Raw genomic sequence first — 22,199 nt, forward strand, 5'->3', positions numbered from 1 at the left:
GTGGCTCCTGGGACCTAGGTTGTAGGCACCAAAACGTCTAGACACCATTGGGGTGGGGGACTGCCCCACTACCAGACCAGGCAGCCCTGCAGCAAAAAATAAAAAATGCTGCCAGGCAGATCAGGGGTCTGCTGGGTAGACACATCTTTTGTTATCGCTCTGCCCCGCCAAACACCTGATTCACCTGGCAGAAATTTATTTTATTTTTATTTGCTGCCTTGTAAATCAGGGGGTCTGCAGGGTAGCACAGTAGCCCACCAAACACCTGATCTGCCCAGCAACTCAGCAGCAAAAAAAGGTGCATCTTTTGCTGCTGTGCTGCTGGGAGAATCAGGTATTTGCCAGGGGTAGTGCCTTTTGCTGCAGCTGTCCCCCCTGCAGACCAGCTGATTGCACCCAGACAGGTGGAGATGCTAGACGCCAAGGGTGGCTCCTGGACATCTCCATCCAGTTGCAAAAGGCCCAGCTAATTTTGAATGCTGAATATAACTGAGAACATCAGCCACCTCTACCAAAGCTGGAGAGCACCTTTAATACACTCTTAGACCCTTGTTCTTCCCAAGCTACTGGGCAAGACAAAACATGACATTACTTTTCCACACTGACTCATCACAGGCCCATCTTAATTAGTATTCAGATGAGAACATCCACAAAACAATCCAAGTCTTTCTACTGAAAAGACACCAGTCTGCTAGATACCATGTTGGTGCATAGCAGTGGCAGGTTTCATAGAAAAGACAGAAGAGTGGCCATGCCAGCAAGACTGCTAAGGGAGGGGAGGGATTGTAAGAAGATTGGAAACTTTTTCCAATTTTAGATATACAAGAAACTCATGCAAGATCACATTCAGATCACATGTAGTTAATTGAATATGCATCTGTGTCACTGTGTATCCACATCAGGAAGCCACAACCCGTGGCTACTGCCCTCCCGTGAGATCACACACAACTATTTGTGCACAATTTACATGCAGTTTCCTACATGGAAGTGCTAAGAAAGTTATGATAGCTGATAATGGTATTTAGGATTTCCCCCAAACAAGGGGATTAACAATAGAGTCTGAAAGGAATTTTACTCTAATTGCTTTAATCTTCTTTTAGACTTTGCCATTAATTATGTTGGCCCATGAACTCTAGAGTCAAGCTGCAAGGTACTTTGAAAAATCTCCATTACTTTTTTACTAAGCTATTTCAGTACTGGTTTGAGCTAGATGCAGGCTGCTACAAACCGTTAAAGGAAATGTTAAAAGAACTCATGATCCTAATGGAAAACAAAGTTAACCCCTTCCTCCCAACCCTGAGGCAATACTATGCAAGGTAATTTAATTTACTCCATGCATCTTATGAAATGCAAATTTCTGTTATGTTACCCAATCCATGCTTAACCACTTCATTCCTGACTCTAAAGCTTGCCCAGCTAAACTTCAATTTTAAATACCAATATCCAATCCAAATTATGTTTTTTTTCCTTACCAGTATTACAGCTTGCTATGCCCTAGTAATGCACACAATACTCACCCCTACTTAGTGGTATCAACACATTTTACCGTATTTTTCGCTCCATAAGGCGCACCTGACCATAAGGCGCACCTAGTTTTTAGAGGGGGAAATCAAGAAAAAATATTATCCCCCCCCCCACAGCCCCAAAGAGCAAAGAAGCCAAGGCAGTGAGCGGGATCCATCCCGCTCGCTGTCTTGGCTTCTTTAGCCGTGCGCAGCCTCTCCGACCAAGAGAGGCTGCGCACGGCTATGGCAATTCCCCCACCTCCCGCAAAAGCCTACAGGAACCGCGCACCCTTTAAGGAGCGCGCGGCTCCTGCGGGCTTTTCTACGAGGAGGGAGAAGGGACTGACTTGCCGCGTCAATCCCTTCTCCCTCCTGGGGAAAAGCCCACAAGAGCCGCGCTGAGCTTGTGTGCGGCTCTCGGGGGCTTTTCCTGCCTGCCTCCCCCCTGCATTCACTCCATAAGATGCACACACATTTCCCCTTACTTTTTAGGAGGGAAAAGGTGTGTCTTATGGAGCGAAAAATACAGTATATAAGGATTTCTCAGAATACTTTCCATGCCTTAGAGATACTGAATTTTACCACCATAGTCCACATTTTGTGAACCAGCACTGCAGTACTGTCCTCATCATAACAGCTTTTATCCTGCACAACCAGTTTGACTCTCCTTTCCCCACCTTCATCCCCATCTTTGACTTTCCAGTGTACGTCTGGGAAGTTCTGTTCTCCAGTTTATTCCTATGAAGTGAATGGTCATATTATGATGGGGGTGTGGAGTTACTTCACAATGTGCATCTTCATAAATCCAATGTAGTTCTCACTAATTAACACTGGTAGTCATTGCGCTTCCTTAAACATATCCAGAGGGTGGGCTGAACCTGTTGCTCTGCTGGAGGCAGTATGTGAAAGGGGGAATTAGGCATAAACATGAGAGGAGACAAACAGTGAAGGATGAAGTAGTGAGTGGGGTCAACTGGCAGTGTAATACACAGTGGAAGGTGGAAGGAAGATCAGTGATGACGTGGAACAGTGCTTATGAAGGAGGCACTGAATTCCTCTGATAGCTGGCTGCCTCTGCCTCTGGCCTCTGCCTCTACCAGCCATATTCCCTCTCTCTCAACATTTCAGTTCCATTCTGGGAATTATACTCTGTGAGTTCACATTGTGAACCTTGGTTGGGGTTCCCTTCATCATCAGCAGATCCCTGAGGATTCACAAATCAGTTTATGAACTGGTTACAGTAATTTTGTTCAGAGGGAGGTTACCTTCATTGCACTGTAGAGACAGGCAAGTCTCAAATATAGTTCCATTTTAGGATCTCCTACACATCTTTGACTCCACAGACCATACCTATTTCAACACTTTACAGCAGATACTTTCATTAATGTGTTGCTTGGATGCATGAAATGCACTGTTACTTTATAAATCCCCACTAAAGAGACAGATTCACAGCTTATTTTGATTGCTAGAACTGAATGTGGGGGGTAGAAACTTTTAAAAATGCGCATGAACTAGTCCTGTGATGACTTGTCAGTTGACTTGCAGTTAAATGTGTGAACTTCCTTCCTAGAAAGTACAGTCATACGGAAATGCCATCTATAATGTTTCATATGTGATAGCTGTTTGCATTAAGTGGGGAAAACGCATGTGGGAACTGATCATTCTAAAAGACCAGATTAAATATATTCAGCCCAGTTTCATTCCTAGACAATTAGTGGCGTTATATGGGCAAACATGTACAAAAAAATGGCCAACAGTCAAGCTAGACAAAACATTAAATTCATGATGACAGTCAAACTTTTCAAAAAAGTTTTTAAAGGCACAGGGAGAGCACAACTGCAGAGTATGGGGAGGAGAGATTTAATTATTCCCCACAAACATTGCAGTACTGATGAAGCAGGTATTGGCGTTAATGGCATCTTATGGGAGGGGGACTGCTTCTTGGGAGAAAAGCAATGACAAAGCTAGAGAGCATCTTAAAAAGCAGAGACATCACCTTGCCAACAAAGGTCCGTATAGTTAAAGCTATGGTTTTCCCAGTGGTGATGTATGGAAGTGAGAGCTGGACCATAAAGAAGGCTGATCGCCGAAGAATTGATGCTTTTGAATTATGGTGCTGGAGGAGACTCTTGAGAGTCCCATGGACTGCAAGAAGATCAAACCTATCCATTCTTAAGGAAATCAGCCCTGAGTGCTCACTGGAAGGACAGATCCTGAAGCTGAGACTCCAATAGTTTGGCCACCTCATGAGAAGAGAAGACTCCCTGGAAAAGACCCTGATGTTGGGAAAGATGGAGGGCACAAGGAGAAGGGGATGACAGAGGACAAGATGGCTGGATAGTGTTCTCGAAGCTACCAGCATGAATCTGACTAAACTGCGGGAGGCAGTGGAAGACAGAAGTGCCTGGCGTGCTCTGGTCCATGGGGTCATGAAGAGTCGGACACGACTAAACGACTAAACAACAACATGGGAGGGGGAGAGAAGTCAGCAAGTTAAATGCATTCACACATTTAACATATCACTATCTTGGCCCTAAGTTCAATGAGGACATGGGTCAGTAGCAAAATTCAGTGCTATAATAACAAAGCAGAATAGCATAATAGATAAGATGGTCTCTTTATATAGTACAGATTCAAGAACCATCAGGAGCAAAACACACTCAACATGTTTCGACCACCTTTAAATAGTTTAAAACTGCCATAGACCTCTGCAGAGTTTCATTTTTTTAAAAAACCCACTGAACTGGAGACCTTTGGCTCTTCACAGTCAACTGCGAAGGTGGGCATGACTCTTGCAATGATGGAACAAGCTCTCTTGAACGCTACCCATTCTGGCTGATGAAAGCCAGGTGGGGTGGGGGTGGGGGACTGATCAGGTCAGTCCAGGGTGTGGAGAACATGCCACTGTGCAATGAAGTGGGGCTTGCTGGCCTTAAAAAAGCTGTGGCACATTCACTCTTGAAGAGGTTTACAATAAGTACCACCTGGTCACCAATACTCGCTTCTTGGGCAAGGTGGTGGCAAAGGAGCTGCAGGATATTTTGTTTGTTCATTTGGATTTGGCTCATTTGGGGGGTTTTTTGTTTGTTCATTTGGTTTGTTCATTCATATGGTTTGTTCATTTGGTTCATTTTGTTTGTTCATTTGGTTTTAAAGAAGGCACCAGATGAGCCTCCTGGGAACAGCAATCCACAAACAGGGAGCCACCACAGAAAAGGCCTGTCCTCGTGTTGCCACACTCCAGACCTCTCATGGAAGAAGCACACGAAGAAGGGCTTCAGATTATGTTAGCATGGTTTGAGTCGGTTCATATGGGGAGAAGCAGTCCTTGAATACAAACTATCTGGATCCAGTTCTATCTGGAATCAGGCTTGGTTTGGTGACTAAATCAGCCTGTGTTGCCCTGATGACCTGTACCAAGAACTAGGGCAAGGAGAATACATCTCTGGCTCTTGCTTTTCAATCTGTTGAAAATTTTTGATACCACCGACAGCAGTATCCTCCTGGACTAGTTCTGTGAGGTGGTTACTGGAGTCTTCCTGAACTTAATGGGATTTCCTCCTGAGCAAACATCCATAATATTGGGATGAAAATGTCAAATAATGAGGTTCTTAATGAATGAATCCTAGAACTTAAACATAAAGCCTAACATTTTAAGACAGATGTGTTATTTTAAGATATGATTCTGTGATTCTATGTATATATTAGGTTGTCCATAAATAAAACCTATTGCTTATGTGAACAATTGAAGTTAACTTCATACAATTAACTAAACCTTGGAATCACTGAAATCACTCCAATTATCTGAATCTACCTTATTTTCCACACATTGTGGAAAGCAGCACTCTTATATGGAAATTCTGGGCAATATCTAAGTCACTGAACCAATTAATGCTGAATTGTACCAAACAACCCTGCAGGAAATACAGAAAAACCTGCATCACCAGAAGGAGCTATGAAACAAAAATGCTAGTCCCATATAACGGACTCAGGCCAAGTTTGGACATTGTGCTGAACCAGGCATGGGGAACCTGCGGCACTCCAGATATTGCTAGACTACAACACTCATCATCCTTTACCATTAACCACAATAGCTTGGACTGATGCGAGTTGACAGTCCAGCTACTTTGGAGTGGCATAAATTCCACACTCCTACACTATACTGTAGCTTAAGTGACACGAACAAGCTTAGGTGAGCCTTAGTCTCAAACATACATGATCTCTCGCCTCCTCCACACAGCTGAGAGCAGTCAGATGCTTCCACTTCTTCATTATTTGTCACTTCATCCAGATCAACAAACTGCTTAATGAGAACTATGATGTTTGAAACAAGCCAACTTGTTTCAAGGAACATTAATGTTTACCAGATTGGATGGAACAAACTAGTAAAGCCAAAGCTTTCAAACCTCTGCCCAGCTGAGTGAGAGAAGAGGAGAATGCAAGCCTGAGGCTCACCTAGGCTCATTCACTTCATGCTAAACTATGGTTTAGCATGACGTTCAAAAACAGCTTCCATGCAGAGATTTGAAAGGTTAAAAAAGATGCAGGAAACTCAAGGACAGTTTGTCCTTTAACAAGTACCAAACTCCAAAACAACTTGTATCCATTCATGGTTAAGTATTTAGTGTAGCCCTGGGAGATTAGCAATAAACCTGGATCTTTTACACACATTTGTATGGAAATACAGGAGGCCAGCATACCTAACGTTTTAGCCCCAGGAGCTCTGCATACTTCTGAAGTAGCTTGGAAGTTGTATTACTCACTGTATTCACAAAGGATTAAAATAAATTACTTTTGCCTGTACAGTTACAAGTCTGATTTCTGATCCTCAGATCTTTGTTGTTTGACATACAAACACTCATGCAGAGAGGAAAGACAAAGTAAAGGGGGAACAATAACTATCCTGATTTCTGCAACTGCATTATTGGTAGTGTTGTCTTGCTTTTGGTTCTCTTTATTTAGCTCATGCGAATAATGAAGTTGGTTTCCCTTAAACCGTTTCTGCTGAACTTTAATAGCTTTTTGCCCTGCTCAGTTGTAAACCCAATAGAATCATTCCCTATTTCAGGAACGTTACAGAAACACTATTTCCTATGAATGAATTTAAAAGAAAAAGTGAAATGAAATGGATTATAGTCTCTGATTCTCTTTTCTAACTTGACCCTTCATGTTGTAGGTTACCGGTATGCCTAAATCTGCAATGTGTATGCCACCCTGAACCAAATTTGGCCTGCATACAAGGCTTGATCTTCCTCTTTCTAACTTGCCCCAGTATACCAAAGCTTTCCCTCTGCTCTGCACAATCACACCCACTTATTATTATTAATCACCCACCCTTCCCCCTAAGGTCCCACAGTACGTCCAAATTTATCCCACTTTAGTGCACATTTCATAGCCCTCTGATGAGGGTGACAAGGGAAATTCCATTCTAGGGTGAAGGTGGGGAGGGGGTGGGGAGCCAAACCCTAGGCAACTCCACCATCAAAACAAGATGCTGCTCACTGCTGCCTGGAGTCTTGGAGTCACCAACGTAAGAGACACCAATTTTCAGAGTTAAAATTTCAGTACTACAGAACATCAGCTAAAAGAAAAAATACAAACAGAAACTTTAATAATAAAGTTCATTGCATTCTATTCAGTTTATTATTTTAAAAGGTAGGCTTGCACACAGTGTCATCAGTGTGCATGGTGCTTTACAGAGAAAAAAGACAGCTGGTCCCTGCCCCAAGAAGTTTAAAATCCTACACAAGCAAAACAATAGAGGAAGGAAGTAGAAAAATGTATTCAATTCATTTGCACTTAGGCTTAGCTTCCACAGATAATGTGGCTGTGTCAAAGGCTTCATAGAAAAGGTGGACTTTTGAGAAGGAGATTGAGGGGGATGCAACATCCTATAGGTAGCTCAAGGAGGCAGCTGCAGTGAAGTCACCAACAAGGAAGAAAAGGCCAGAATAATTCAAAGGCTGTGTTTGCAAGGGAGCGCATGTCCCATCCAGGCCTAGGTGAGACCAGCTGACTATCCTTAGCTCCCACCTCCTGTGACTGAAATGGAAAAAATCTGCTGCCTGTGATGGTGCTGCTGCACTGAGTGAGGAAGCCCCTTCCCAGAGGAATTATCTCAACTGGCACTGGTTGGTGCTCTGATAAATTATTTTTTAATACTATGAGTTAATATCAAAAGGCACTGTTTACTGAACATAGGCTGAATCTCGCATCCATTTTCATCAATTTCCCCCCAAAGTTTCTTAATTGTGGAGACACACTATTTCCCCCTGAATATGAGAGGCACACTTTGCTACTGAACTCGGAAAGGTTTCCTATTCATGTGCAAGGCTATGAATTTGCCACACTCAAAGGAGGCCATCTCCTGGGTATTTCTGCTCGAGTCACTGTTCTAAGGAGTGCAAGTCTAGAACAATGAGTCATGCAGATGCACATCAGTGAGGCTTCTATGTGGTGGGTAGTTTTCTCCATTTTGGTTCCCATCAATTTGGGGGGGGGGCATGGGGTGGAAACCAGCCCCATGCAGAGCTTACCTGAGGTCTGGGGTGGGAGTCTTGTTATAGTTATAAACTCAAAAACAAAAAAGAATCTGGTCCTGGGTTGCCCCCCTGGTCAGCTTAGCCCTCCAGGGCCCGGAGAAAGTGTACCCAGCTGCCCTCCCCCATCTTCATGGACCTGGTGGAAACACTTGTGCTCAATCTCAGCTACATTACTAATGCTTAATGATTTTACTAATGCTTTTTATAGCCACTGAATTCTCCCTGGGTGTTGTTTTTGGGAGGGGAGCTTCTTCCCACCACTTATTTTTTGCACCCCCACAAACCTCAAGCTTACCCCAGTCTGTTTATTCCTCATATGAAGGTGGTAGCTTTAGCTATATTTGTGCAAGCATGCTAAGACTTGAAACAGAAATAAGGATATTTCCACTGGAAACCAATGGAAAATAATATTCCTTGAATGGTAGGGCAAAAGTATTTTAAACTTGTACTTACAGCTTATATAAACAAGTATTTAGAATCCTAGTTAAGCAACACATGCCTATAATAATTCTTTCATTCTGTAACATATTTGTTCAGATCAAGAGCTAATGTTCAAGTTAATGTTTTGTAATGAAGAAAAAACTGACAGGGTCAAAAGATTTCCACCAATATCCAATTTTAGTTTGGTACAGTACCTGGTTACGCAACTTTTCCTGAATGAATGCCAATGAACAGTAGGATTAAATAACTGATTTCCACCTGAGCTTTAGGTGTGGGCTGTGGCTCTTCCTTTTTGTAGCATTCAACCTCTTGCATTTCATGCAGAGCTAGGAAAGAGAGCTTCTACATTATCCCAAGTGTGTGCTTTCTTTTCTTTTCCTCTCCTGCAAAGCTACCCATCCTCTATCACTGAAGGAAGACATCTTTTGTTAGCTGTGGTAGGAGCTCTACAATTGTAGAGGGTTATAGGAGACTTACGCTGGTCACTCGACGGTAGATCTGTGCAGCATTTTGACACTCAGAATAAGGATATTCAGACGTAGCCATCTCAAGCATACACATCCCAAAAGCATATACATCAACGGATTCATCGTATTTCTCCTCATACATCTCGGGTGCCATGAACTCTGGGGTACCTTAAATTAAAAGAACGATTCAGACTCTAAATGTCTCAAAGCGAGCAGAGGCTGCTGGCGTTACTCACCGCAGAAGGGAGTAGACGGGTAGACCTGTGAGAAAAGAAGAAGTGGAAGCAAAAAGAAGAGGGAGGACACCCTCAGTCACTCTGTTTCATCAACGTATCCCATGGGTCTTCCATTGCAAGGCCTTTGCAAGAAGTGAGGAACCAACAGTTAAAGGTTTTTATGTTCACCATTTATAGATATTATAATGGAACAGAATCAGGGGGAACATATGAAGATTTTAGTCATAATGGTATATGATTGAATCCCAGGCTGAAGATAAATGGAGAAAAATAAAGTAAGAGACTAGCTAGACTACAAACCAAATACTTGTTAGACACACTTACCTTTCCTCCTTGTGAGAAAGGAGGTATGAGGCTTGTTTCAGCATCCCTGCCTGCCCTCTGCTGTAAAAAATTAGTACTGGAAAGAGTCCACAGCTAGTCTCTGACCCGTAACACTCCATTTACTTCTGTTTAGTGTCACTTTAAACAAAGCCTTGCAATGAAAAACCCTGTGCTTATGAATAAAGGTTTCTTAAAAATTAATTTTTCAAAAATGTTCTGCAAAGGCCACTCACCAGAGCCCTTTTTACATACTTACCATTTCACCTGCAGTACATTTTATAGGCCTACTGCAGATACAGGAAATAGTGAGGGACATCCTACAGGCAAAAATACTCAGAAATATAGAGAGATTGAGTTATAGGCACAGAGGGCGAGATTCAATAAATCCTAATTTTAAAATCAATTTGTAGGAGGTGTATTATCCCTGATGTATCAAACCAATGCACCCTTCCATTTCACAGAAATCTGCACTATATGAATCAGAGATATGTAAGAGCCAGAAATTACCAATAAGCAGAGAATTATTTCCTGCAAACAAACCAGATTGTATGCAAATTTACCAATCAATCACTTTTTACTTCCCTATCCATCTTCCCATGATTCAGTGGTGTTCCAGCCTTAACTGAAAGGGAGCATACTAATTCAATTGTTCAAAAAAGTCAGAATATGGCAGTTTTCCAATTGAAAGTTGATCATAACATATGGAAAAGAGACTGCTATGTTAAGGAAGTTGGTCATTTCCCACTGAATATTCTCCCCTTTCCACTAACATTAGTTGTTTCTAGACTGGCTGGAAAGCAGGAAATGTTTCATTGTCACAAAGGCCAAGATATTTGCAAATGTGAATTTGTATTGTTAAAATCAGGTATTACAACTTCTGAAAACAGAACTTCAGAAATAGCTGTAGATTGCATTCTAAAAACACACACTAGCAGATGCAGACTAAAAAGGACCATCTTTTCCCTTGTTAGCTTGCATCCTTCACAAAACAAATAGCAGAACAGAGCTGTTAAAACCAATTATCTGGTCATAGTTTCAGACCAGCTGACAAAGCTATTGTAGGGTACTTAAATGCAGCAGCCCAGAAATTTTAGGTATAAGGCAGAGGTTTGTATTTTTTAAAAAAGAATTTTCATTCAAAACTCTGTGCTTCCCCTTAATCCCAGTTCAGAACAGTTATTTCAAAGGATGGAAATACTTTGGTTTTATCAAGTGTTCTGCTAAGTGAAAGAGCCTACACACCTTGAGAAGATTCTTTAGGAGAATACTAATATCAGGGACCCATATTTTATGAGACCTAAAACTCCAGAATTTTCAGGGATGAAGCTTTTTTTTCATTTCCTTTTTTTGCTTTGTGAGAATTGGAAAATTCTATTAGGCAAATTTTCAAGTAAGAACTGCTAAAACAAAACCAGAAGCTTACCTATCACACTCTTGGCAAAGGAAGCCCGCTTCAAGGTTGCCAGACCCAAGTCTCCTATCTTGACTGATCCTGTGGGGCCAGTAATAAAGATGTTGTCACACTTCAAGTCACGGTGGATAATGGGAGGAGTACGCGTGTGCAAGAACTGCAAACCCTTCAGTATTTGCCGGCACCAGCTTCGCAGTACTTTGATTTTCATCACTTTAAACCTTTTTAAGTACCTAGGGAAAGAGCCAGAGGAATAAAAATAAGCTTCAAGCTTCATCTTGAAGTCCATGCTGTTGGAATGCCACAAGTGAACTACAAACATCAAACAAACAGCTCGTAACAAAAGCAGGCTTTCATATGAGCCAAACTCCACACCTCCAGAAAAAGAACATAGGGCAAAGAGAAGTATTGGGAGTACTGAAAACCAGCCTTCCTTTTCAGAGGTAATAGAAACTGCACAGCAGTGCTCCTTCACAAAAAGAATAACTACACCTGCAGCATTTTATATAAATCAATACACTGAACTGATTGGCTCATGAGTTAGAATCCAGGGGCCACCAATCTTTCTGAACCTGTGGGCACATTTGAAATTTTGAGAGTGTGTGGTATAGGAGCAACCCACCTCTGGTGCTTTTCCTCAACTCCCTTCTCCAGAAAATGCATGCATGTGCACATGCTCACATAAGCACACACTCCCTCTCTTTCATATTCTTTGGGTTCTGGGTAAAAGTTGAGATTCAATAGAATTAAAACAAATCTTTTTTAATGTGCATGATTTTATATGAGGTTCCCTTACACTAGTAATGTATTTTAGTAGTAGGTTGCACAGTAAAATTCACAGTGACAGTGCTTGCCATCACCACAAAAACATGCCTAAGGAACAGATTCCCATATATCTTCATGATTTTTACATAACATGATAACAAAGTCGCCATCAAATCACAGAACACATCTGTGACACAGGTGGACTATGATTTGACAATACTCTTGAGGTGATCCCATGCACAAATTATGAGGTTCCATAAGGATTGACACCTCAGATTTATATTTGATTTTGAGGGGAGCAGGGAGTAAATAACCACTGAAACAATAAATGTGATTTCAAGAAGATCTGTTTTACTGGATCCATGTGTGCACACATGCTTTTTCTCTACTGACTTTGGCAACTCTTCTTTCTCTGCTGGCCATTCTTCATTCATCCCCTCAGTATCCTAGAACAGGCATGCCCAACTCCCAAGTGACTGCGATCTACTCCCAGTATAAAAAAACTAGCAGTGATCTATCCATTGTCAGCTTTCTTTGGGTGGGAAGGAGTGGCAAGAGTTGTTGAGCTCTTTTTGAGGAGGCTTCATCAGAGTTGTTGGGCTTGCGGGGGGCGGGGGGGGCGGGTTGCAATCCCACAATCGACCAGTAGATTGCAATTGACTGGTTGGACATGCCTGTCCTAGAAGATCATTATTTCCCTTTCTTTCCTTTCCTCCTAATTACTCCATTTTCTAATCAGTTGCCTGAAGTCTTGAAAAGCACATAGGAAAACTCTTCCTTCGTCCTGTTTCATCTTTATATGTTTTTCAAAAGCAGGGCAAAATAAGCACATTCACTACCTCAAAGCAGTTTCTCTTTTTCATAGGAAACTAAAATAATTTTAAGTATCCATTCAGTTTTCTGTACATGCTGTAATATTTTTTTTGTCTTTTTAAGCAATTAGCTTTACATCAATTAATTTTACTTAAAACCTAGCTGTTACACTTCCTGCAAATGCTCCATTTTCAAGAGACTTCAGAAGTGATACCAGCTTAGGATAATATTTGAAAAGTCAGCATCCCTGGCAGGAAAAGTTGGGGCCCAAAGCCTTTAAGAGAAGAGAATTGGCAACAGACAAGTACGTTTTAAGAGCCAAGAATGTAAGCAAAGACACTATAGCTGAGCCAAACTGCCTCTCTTAAGATGTATCTTGTGCAATGGGCACAAAAATCTGAGTGATATTATGCGAGCAGCAAAATACTCAAAGGGTATCTCAGCCAAGAAATCAAATCAGAACACGTACACCAGCAGTTTCCTCTCCCAGTCTCCCATGAGCCCTTCATACTCATACTTTCCTTCTGATATCCTCCTCTTCTCAACTCTTATTCCAAGCTGAACTCCAATTTCCCTCTGAAACCATCTCTCAAATGCTTTTTACAGGGCAGTTTTCACACCAGGATTAATGTTTGAAATGTGATTTCAAAGTCCCTCCTTTCAAACTACAGAAATTGTAGCAATGGGGATTAGTATCAATCATCCAGAACTGGCAGCTGTCCAAATTATTCTATCAAGACATGCTCTTACAATGAAGTGGATAAGCAGAGATCAGAACATGCACTGAATTGTTGTGGAATAATCACGATAAGCATCTATTGTAAGATCATATAATAATGGCATCCAAGCTAGTCACAGAATCCCAAACACCTGTCATGGGGGGTGACATGGGAAGCAACCTTTGAACGTTGCACGTTACATGAAAAGGAGGAAGCCTATCAATATAGAGGAAAGGTTTATGGGGGGAAGGGGTATTGCTAAAGGCTGAACTAAGAAATTAAATTATTTTCCTGGAAGCTAACTGGGGTATAATGAGGTTTGTTCACAGGACAATGGGCTTGTCAAGGCACACAAAAATAACTTTTCCCACCAGATTTTCGAGGAGGAGCAAAATGCTTCTGGAAGCACTGACACCTCACTCACATTTAGATAAAGGGTAGTGGGGAGAGAATCACAATACAGAATATGCCAACTAAAAATACGTTTCTAAAATTCTTAAAATTAGTGCAGATATTGTCATTGGACAGGATCAAGGTCTCAAGGAGAACATAAAAATCTTTTCATTTGTTAGCTTAATTACCATCAGTCAAGTAAAGGCAAGTTTACACTGTAACCAAGGCTTCCTGGCTGAGCTCCTTCATTTAATGTTTCAATAGCTAAGTGGTTGCTACAGTGACATCATAGCTGTCATTCACTTTCCAACAAAAACTTCTTTTCATTCTGAGTTGACATTCTGCAGTTATGCTCCTTCCCCCATTTCACCCAGGGAAAGCAACAATGAACCAAAGCACTGTTCTGAATTTGAAAGCAGTGCATACCAGTACTGGCTAATTCTGTTAAAACAGATTGGCAGGTAAACTAGTATCATATGTTGCAGCAAACAAAAATGAGCTTACAGGTCACTGAAATCTATCAGAGGAAGTGAAATAGCATCTGTTGTAATTCAATTTATGTGGGTGACATGTGGCTTTTAATTCAAATGTTTTAGTCACTTCCAAGTGTCCTTGTAAATCTTTTAAGTACTTGCTGTAACTAAATGCATTTCCATTTCTAGCCACCTCTGAAATGCTGAGTATCATCTACTTTCCCATTTGTCCTGAACTTCTGTAACATAAATACTACCTTATCAAAACTTGCAAAAACAATAAACCATTTCCTAGGACTAACACAGCAACAGCCTTCTAGGCTCATGAAGATCTAACATGCAGCCCACTTCCAGAATGAAAGCTCCCCAGCTGTCAGAGAGGTTGAGGGTCTCAAGGAAGGAGGTCATTGCTCTGAGGTAGAGGGAAATAATACATTAGAAGGAGCCCATTCCTTGGATGAGCTGATATCCTCTTGTGCCAAGGATATTTTTCTAGGAGGTGGATGGATCCTGGTTGTGGGTTATAATAATTAGAGGCATAGATGGTTGCCATTATGATAGGCATACAGATTGCATGGTGAACCGCCTACCTGGTGCAAAGGGTGCAGGTGTTGCCCACTGCCCACAGTTAGACAGGTGGTTAGTACTAGGGAGAAGTCAGTGGTCATGGTGCATGTTTGCACCAGTGACATGGGAGAAATGTAGTCACGAAGTCCTGGAAGCAAAATTTAGGTTGCTAGATAGGATGCTGAAAGCCAGGACATTCAATGTAGCTTTCTCTAAAATGCTAACAGTTGCACACACTGGACCAGCTAGTGTGGTGCAGGCTAGCAATTCCAATGTGTGGATGAGACACTGGTTGTGGGAAGAGGGGTTTGGATTTGATAAGCACCGGGGAACATTTTGCAGCAAGCCAAGCCTGTACAAAAGGTATGGACTCCACTTGAACCAGAGTGGAAGCAGACCACTGACAATGAAAGAGAAAAGATGGCATAGCAGCTTTTGAACTGATTACAGGGGAAGTGCCAACAGGAGCTGATTGGAACAAATCTGCCACCTGAGATGAAGCTGGGGGGAGGGGGGAAATGATGAAATTTTAAACTGTGGAGCTGTAGAACTAGGTGAAGGGGCAGAGGTCAGCAATTCAGAGAGGCCAAAGCACCCCAGGCCAGACACTTGAAGATGGACACTGTATGTAAATCTTTATAGGCTAATGTTAGAAGCTTCTGAGCCAAGGTGGGCAAACTGGAGTGCATGGTCTTAAAATACAGCATTGATATAGTGGGCACAGTGGGAACCTCGTGGAGTGGAGGGAGGTAATGGGAAATTGTTATCTCCAGATATAGACTCTATAGTAAGGACAGGGAAGGATGTATTGGAGATGGTTTCACTCTGTACATCAAAGAGGATATTGAATCAAGCCAACTAGAAATCCCCAAAGAGGCAGGCTTGTCCCCAAAATTATTGTGGGCCCCATGAGTAATTTAGTATGGGGTATGTACTATCACCCTCCCTTATCTAAATGCTTGGGGAGATCCTGAGATGAATAAGGAAATCAAGAAAGCAGACAAAAGAGGAAATGTAGTAATAGCTGACAGGAGAATACAATGCCATTGCATTCGGGTCCTGCTTGCAGGCTTCCCATGGGCATCTGGTTGGGCCACTGTGAGAACAGGATGCTAGACTAGATCAGCAGTGGTCTGAGCCAGCAGAGCTTTTCTTATATTCTTAATCTCTGGTCAATTTAAGCCAATTTAAATCAGGCTTATGAAGCAGGCTTGTTTAACTAAAGTTTATTTTAAGCCATAACTTCTAAGATTGACGGTTTGCTCGCTTGGGAAAGGGGGGAAGCGGGTTTTAGAAGATGCTAGCAGATACAGCTGTTGCTCAAATAAGATATTTTGTAATGGTGGTTACATGTGCTCAGTCACTGCACATGCAAGCTGATAATAAAGCCTACAGAAGTTGCCAACAGAGACTAATTACAGGCTTCTGTACCTGGACAGAAGTAAACCACTCACAATTTAAACTTAATTCCATTATGGACAGCCAAATTTCGACTACCACCCAGGTAAATTCAATTAATCCTGTTGTCTTTGATTTGGGAAATAAAGAGATTCATCAAAGTGTTGAGATATGAAAATAGCAATTGGTCTCCAAATCCACAGTTTCTGAAAAGGAATCTGGCAGACCTGGTAACTGACCCTATTACCACTTTTTAACTAATCCTATTTTGGGGTATCAGTAGACCTCAGAAAGAACTCAAGTTGAGATACTTTGACTAGCTTATCTACAGTCCTTTCCTCTAACTCACTGATTCCATTCATTTAAGAGGATTTCAAACTTGACAGCTACTCTCCCTCACAATGTACCTCCACACAAAAACTAGTTGCCATTAAGGAATTCTAATTTTAAAAACAGTTTAATTAAGTAAGAATTTCTTAATTATATTACATGAACTAATGAAAATAGGAAGCTGCCTTATACCAAGTCAGAGCATAGGTCCATCTAGGTCAGTATTATCTACACTGACTGGCAGCAGCACTCTAGGGATTCAGGCAGGGTTCTCTCCCAGCCCTACCTGGAGATGCCAGGAATTGAATTTGGGACCTTCGGCATACAAGGCAGATGCTATATTTATGGTCCTTCCCCATAGTTTATTTGATATATAATTCTATTCTGAATCAAAATATAGAGAAGAGCAAAGAGTGCTTCACTGACCACTAGAGGACTCCCTTGCTGCTTATTTTGCCTGGAATTTCAAGCATTTGCTGTACAGGAGACATGATATGGCTTGCCAAAGTAGGACCTCAAAGCCTATTCTTCCTTCACAGTACAGCACTGACAATGGGTTGAGAGGTTTCGTAATTTAAAGCCCAAAGAGTACACAGTAGCTATCATTCTGAACCTCCTTCTCAGAAATGGTCAATATATCCAAATATATATCCAATGGCTTTTACAAGACTTTTGCCCAAAAAACCCAAAACCTTTCATTTATTTTTTGGTAATTTTGATATCCATATTCATCATTAGTGTATGGCTCTGGCAAGCCTATACTCACGTTTTCAATGTGCCAGATGTCATAAGCTCTGTAACCAGAACAATACACTTCTTTCCCTTGACAGTAGACTCCCAGGAATCATAGAACCTAACAATGTTAGGATGTTGAAGCCCTTTCAACATTTCAGCCTCCTCCTTAAATCGCTGCCTCTCCGATTTGGACAGCTTCCGATCCTAAAAGATGGGGGCAAGAAAACATATATGAAAAACTGGAACAAAAACAAATCAAACTTAATTATATAGGCAAGGCCACAAACATGCAGACTCTGGGGGCAGGATTAGATTCTACGACACACAGGACTGAAGGAGCCCAGCCACGGGCACAACCCCTCCTCAGCCAACATGTGATGTAACATCACTGCAGTTTTCCATTCTTTATCTCCACAGCAGAAAGTCAGTGGTGTCTACTTGTGCTATACTAAATTTTACCAGAACTGTAAGGAGAAAGACACCTCAGGTGACCAGATAAACTTGTAGCAGCTACTTCTTCCCTAGAAAAGTATGGTTTTTACAGAACTTCACGCAGTTTGATTATCTTCTTCCTTAAAAACCCATCTGGAGAATTTACTTTTGAATTTATGGCAAACTTATCAGACTTTGCCTACAAACATATGCACACTTGAGGTGAGAGGAGGTCAGGAAAGTAAGGAAATGAAATGTATGATACGGAAGGATTAATTTTGTTTTTTAAGTGTTTTTTTCCATTTTTTTCTATATATTGTATTTTGTATGTTTTTCTCTTTTTCCCCCTCTATATTTTTCCTTGTCTTTGCTATTTTTAATTATGTGATTTTTTTGTTTCTGAAATTTTAATAAATATCATTTAAAAAAACAAACATATGCACACTTAACCACTGCAGACCAACCTTGTTTAAAAATACAACTTGCTCATTTAATACTTTAATTTCTAGTTTCTGTAAGGTTTAAAATATGATGTATGACTACTCATAAGCCTATAAAGGAATCCTTACTTTGAAATTACTCACTATCGAAGGATGATAAAAGAAATAACAGAGAACTGTGGTGACCCTCCAGATGTGGTAGCATTGCAACTCCTATCAGGCCCAGTCAGGGTAAGATATGACCAGGTTTTGAAATCAGTTGGGCGCTAGTCACATTTTGCAACATGCAACTGGCCTCTTGCAACCAGATGGAGATGTCAAAGCACCACCTTTGACACCTAACATCTCCACCTGCCTGGCCTGGTGATTCAGGGGGTCTTGCAGGGTAGCGCGACTGTAAAATACGTGTCTTTTGCTGCTGCACTACCCTGCAGACCCCCTGAATCACTCAGCAGCAAAAATAATTTGTCTCCCTCCCTCCTTCCCTCCCTCTGCTGTGCTATTGTGTGAATCAGGTGTTGAGGTAATTTGGTTTTAGCAGGCACTGAAAATAGCACAGTGGAGGTGCTTGATCTCAATAGGTAGGGAGTTCCAAAGTGTAAGCAGTGCCACACTAAATGACCAAGTTTTTACAAATGTGGAATGAGTTCTACATGGCACCTGTAGTAATGCCAATTCTGCCGACTGAAGAGGACAAGTGGGCACATGTAGGGTAAGGCAATCTCGTGGGTAAACTGGTCCTAAATTGTTAAGGGCTTTATATACTAATTTATGCAATTCATTATTATTTTTTGTATTTCTACTGAATGCTGCTTTTCTTTTCCCTTTTGACAGTTTTGCTTGCTAGGTCCTTTTTTTAGCATGAAATACTGAATGTTATCTTAGAATTCAGAGTCTTGCTATTCAAGAATTTAAGCAAATGTGCTCGCACACAAAGCATAAAGGGAATGCCTCAGTAATCCACAACAATGTAACAATGCTACTTGAAAAACATATGAAGAACCTGCTGGATCAGGCCATTGGCCCATCTAATCCAGCATCCCGTTCTCACAGTGGCCAACCAGGTGCCTGTAGGAAACCTGCAAGCAGGACCCAAGCACTCGCCCCCCCCCCTGCACCTGTGGTTTCCAGCCACTGGTATTCAAAATGGCTGGAGATCTCAACAATGCTGAATTCCAAAAGAGTAAAGAAAACCCTGGATTGAAAAGCGAAACACATGCAATTGTGTTCTACAAATTTAGAAACATTGAGTAACCTAATCTGAGAAATTTAAATACAGAACTTTCAAAAAGCCTGAATTTCACCACCACCACAATTCTCTTCTTAAAAGTACTTTTGCAACAGATTTGTAATGGCAAACAGAATACAATATAACCACATCTTACACAGGGTTTTGGTTCCAAGGGCTCTGCATATACACAAAAATTGTGTATACCCAAACCCTTGGAACATCCTTGTGGCTAGTGGGGGAAGGGAAGAAAGAGAACATGCCCAGAACTTCCAGAACCTGTACACAGAGAAGCCCTTGCCCTTTAAAAGCTTTTTTCACACAGTGAACCTGGCCCCAAAATAGCTTTTAAGCTCTCCACCTTGATTACATTCCAGTTGTGCAATTTTAACTGGCCAGTGTTCAATCATGTAAGTTAAATGTGTGGAATATGTGATTGTACTGTAAACTCATCTACTACCATCCTTTCCCAAAATTCACAAACATATGCATGACAAAAGAATTAATCTCACTTTTGTTGCACTAAAAGCAGAAGAAAACATGCTATTAGAAGTGCTGGTGCAGCAAATTACACTTTTGGAACAGGGCAACTGACTTGACTGGTAAGCCACATATTTTGCGTCTTCTGCAAATTCTCTCAGATTGCAAGGATTCAACAAGCAGTATATGAAAGCCCAGTAACATTTTCAAGTATTCCTCAAAGACTTACTTAAATGAGAAAGCAAACACATTTGCACACATTTTTAAAAATGAACTACTGATGACTAGACAGCAAAACCAGGCCAGTTAAGTATGTTTCTTACTGGAAGCCTTTAACCTTTGGATGTAAACATGGAATTTTTGACTTAAGATGCTTTCCCTGTTCTCTGCAGGGTGTGTCAAATGCTAACTTTACTCCAAAGTCATTTGGAAAAGGAGTGAATTGCACTGCAGCTGACAATGTATTATAACATACTGTTTAAGGAAACACAACTCTGGGTAGCTGCCTGGAACCCCTGGAATCTTGCTACTGCTCAGCAGGGATTGGGGATGGTACACAACCTTTTTAACAATACATAGTTCCTTACCGATCAGGGCAAAACCCCTACAGCACACAGGCTGGTCATTTAAATGAGGTGCATGACCGTGTGGAAGTCTTCAACCATGTTCTACCACTTATCAATTTCAATTTAATTGCCCCACAATATTAAGATGACATGTGCTTTGCTGTGTAATGATTAAGAGTGGTCCATGGCTTATATAGCATTTATTTTTTCACTGTTATAACAGATAATCCCAAAGGATAAGAAAGAAAATGGATAAACACTGCATTTCCTTGATAGCAAACCTCCAGGGCTCATCACATCCCCTTCAACAATATTGCCTTCCTAGCAAGTTGAAACAGATGCATGAAGCCTTGTCTGCTAGCTTTGTTCATTCCTTTCCACCCACAGTAAATTGTTTTGACATTGTTTCAACAGAAATGCAACACTACCCAGCATGTGACTTGCATTTCTGTAATATAAGGGCACTAAATGTGGACAGAAAATAAAAGAATCATTCAAACCACAACTAGCCTTTCTTGGCAATTTATACTTGACAGGTATTCAACATTGGAATTAGCATTCAGTATTAGAGATGCCCAATGTGTAGCACTGAACACATTATATCATGATCCGAATTATATTGATAGTTCATCCAAATAAAAATGCTTAGTTGTCTGTTCCAAAGCTTAACTCTACTTTCCTTTCTGCATGTAACTTTTTTAAGTATCAAGGAGGCACATTAAACAACATTCATACAACTGCCAGGCCAGAAGCCAGACTTCCTTCAACCATTTCTCCCATCTAGCTGCAAGATTAGAAGAACCTTTACTTATAACTTGGTCAACTTCATTTAGCTCCAGATCCAAATAAACAGGCCCCTGAAACTTCATAGAACATTCAGGTAATAGCAACCCATTTCCCCAGTGGACATTTCATTTTTATTTTATTTTTAATTCACAAGCAGAGAACCACAAAGCAATTGTTCAAGTTGCACACTTGGCTACCATGTGTTTCTTTTAGTGTCCCATCCACCCTCACTATAAAAAGGAGTAGGTAGAATGAAACTGTCCCCCAACTCCAGGAGGTCCTTATCCTTGTGCACCACTCTCTGTCACCAACATGTCTGGGCAGCATGAAGGAATGATGCTTACACAGTCCTTGCCCCCAATGGTTTTTACAGGAGCTGTTTTAAAAAAAATATTTTTCCTACCACGCTTGTGTGTCCACTAGTAAATTAGAATACTACAACTTTCTCTCTAGGTCCATGTTGGCACTTTGCATCCTCCTATCACTAACAAGGTTATTCAGGCATGGCACTGAGTCAGATATTCCTTGCACCTTCCAAAGCCCGTAACCCAGAAGTAAGCCTTCCATTTCAGGGTCTTTAACCCTGCTCCTCCTCTCCTCATCACTGTTGACTGCTAATCCACCATTTCCTTCTGAACAGGAAAGAACAAGAGGCAATGGAAACAAGGAAGATGGGTCAGCAGCCACTAGTCTGCTCACACACACCTGCCCTCCCCCTCTGGGCAGTGATGTCAATTGAATGACTTTGCCATCATGGGCAGATGAAGGTGAATAGGAAATAGAAGTGAGGATGAGCAAAGCCAACTATGGGTCACCAATATAACTTTTCAAACACATTTAAGTGTTGCTGTTTTTAAGGAAATATAGTTGCTCCAAAATTAAGACAATTTTTTGTCCCAGAAATAAATATTGATCATATTTTCTGAATTCCAGCTGTGTTTTTTAACCAATCCCCTAAAGGTTTTAAGTGGAGCAAGCCTGGTGAATCTCCCTTTGGAGTGCCACAATACGTATGCCACTCCAAGAAAAAAAACACATTTCTAACAGACGATATCTTCATTGCAGATGATGGTGACAACCCAGAGCAAAGTCTCTCTAGCTGATCTCAATTCACATGGGTGAGTTAAACTGTCTTTGAGAGCTTATAA

The 22,199-nt window shown here is 41.2% G+C and overlaps 1 protein-coding gene across 21 annotated transcripts in view; it reads right to left on the bottom strand.

Moving 5' to 3' along the window:
- Positions 1-22,199, bottom strand: part of WNK1 (WNK lysine deficient protein kinase 1) — a 106,716-nt gene that overhangs the window by 55,764 nt on the left and 28,753 nt on the right. For all 21 annotated transcript variants that reach the window (XM_083461726.1, XM_083461711.1, XM_083461725.1 and 18 more), the window contains exons 2-4: positions 17,151-17,323; positions 10,939-11,159; positions 8,966-9,123 (exon numbers count right to left, since the gene is read on the bottom strand). In XM_083461726.1, coding sequence (XP_083317852.1) covers positions 8,966-9,123; positions 10,939-11,159; positions 17,151-17,323 — 552 coding nt within the window. The remainder of the gene's footprint in view (positions 1-8,965; positions 9,124-10,938; positions 11,160-17,150; positions 17,324-22,199) is intronic.

This window comes from Podarcis liolepis (assembly GCF_965112155.1).
Source record: "Podarcis liolepis genome assembly, chromosome: 10".
Lineage (NCBI taxonomy): Eukaryota > Metazoa > Chordata > Lepidosauria > Squamata > Lacertidae > Podarcis > Podarcis liolepis.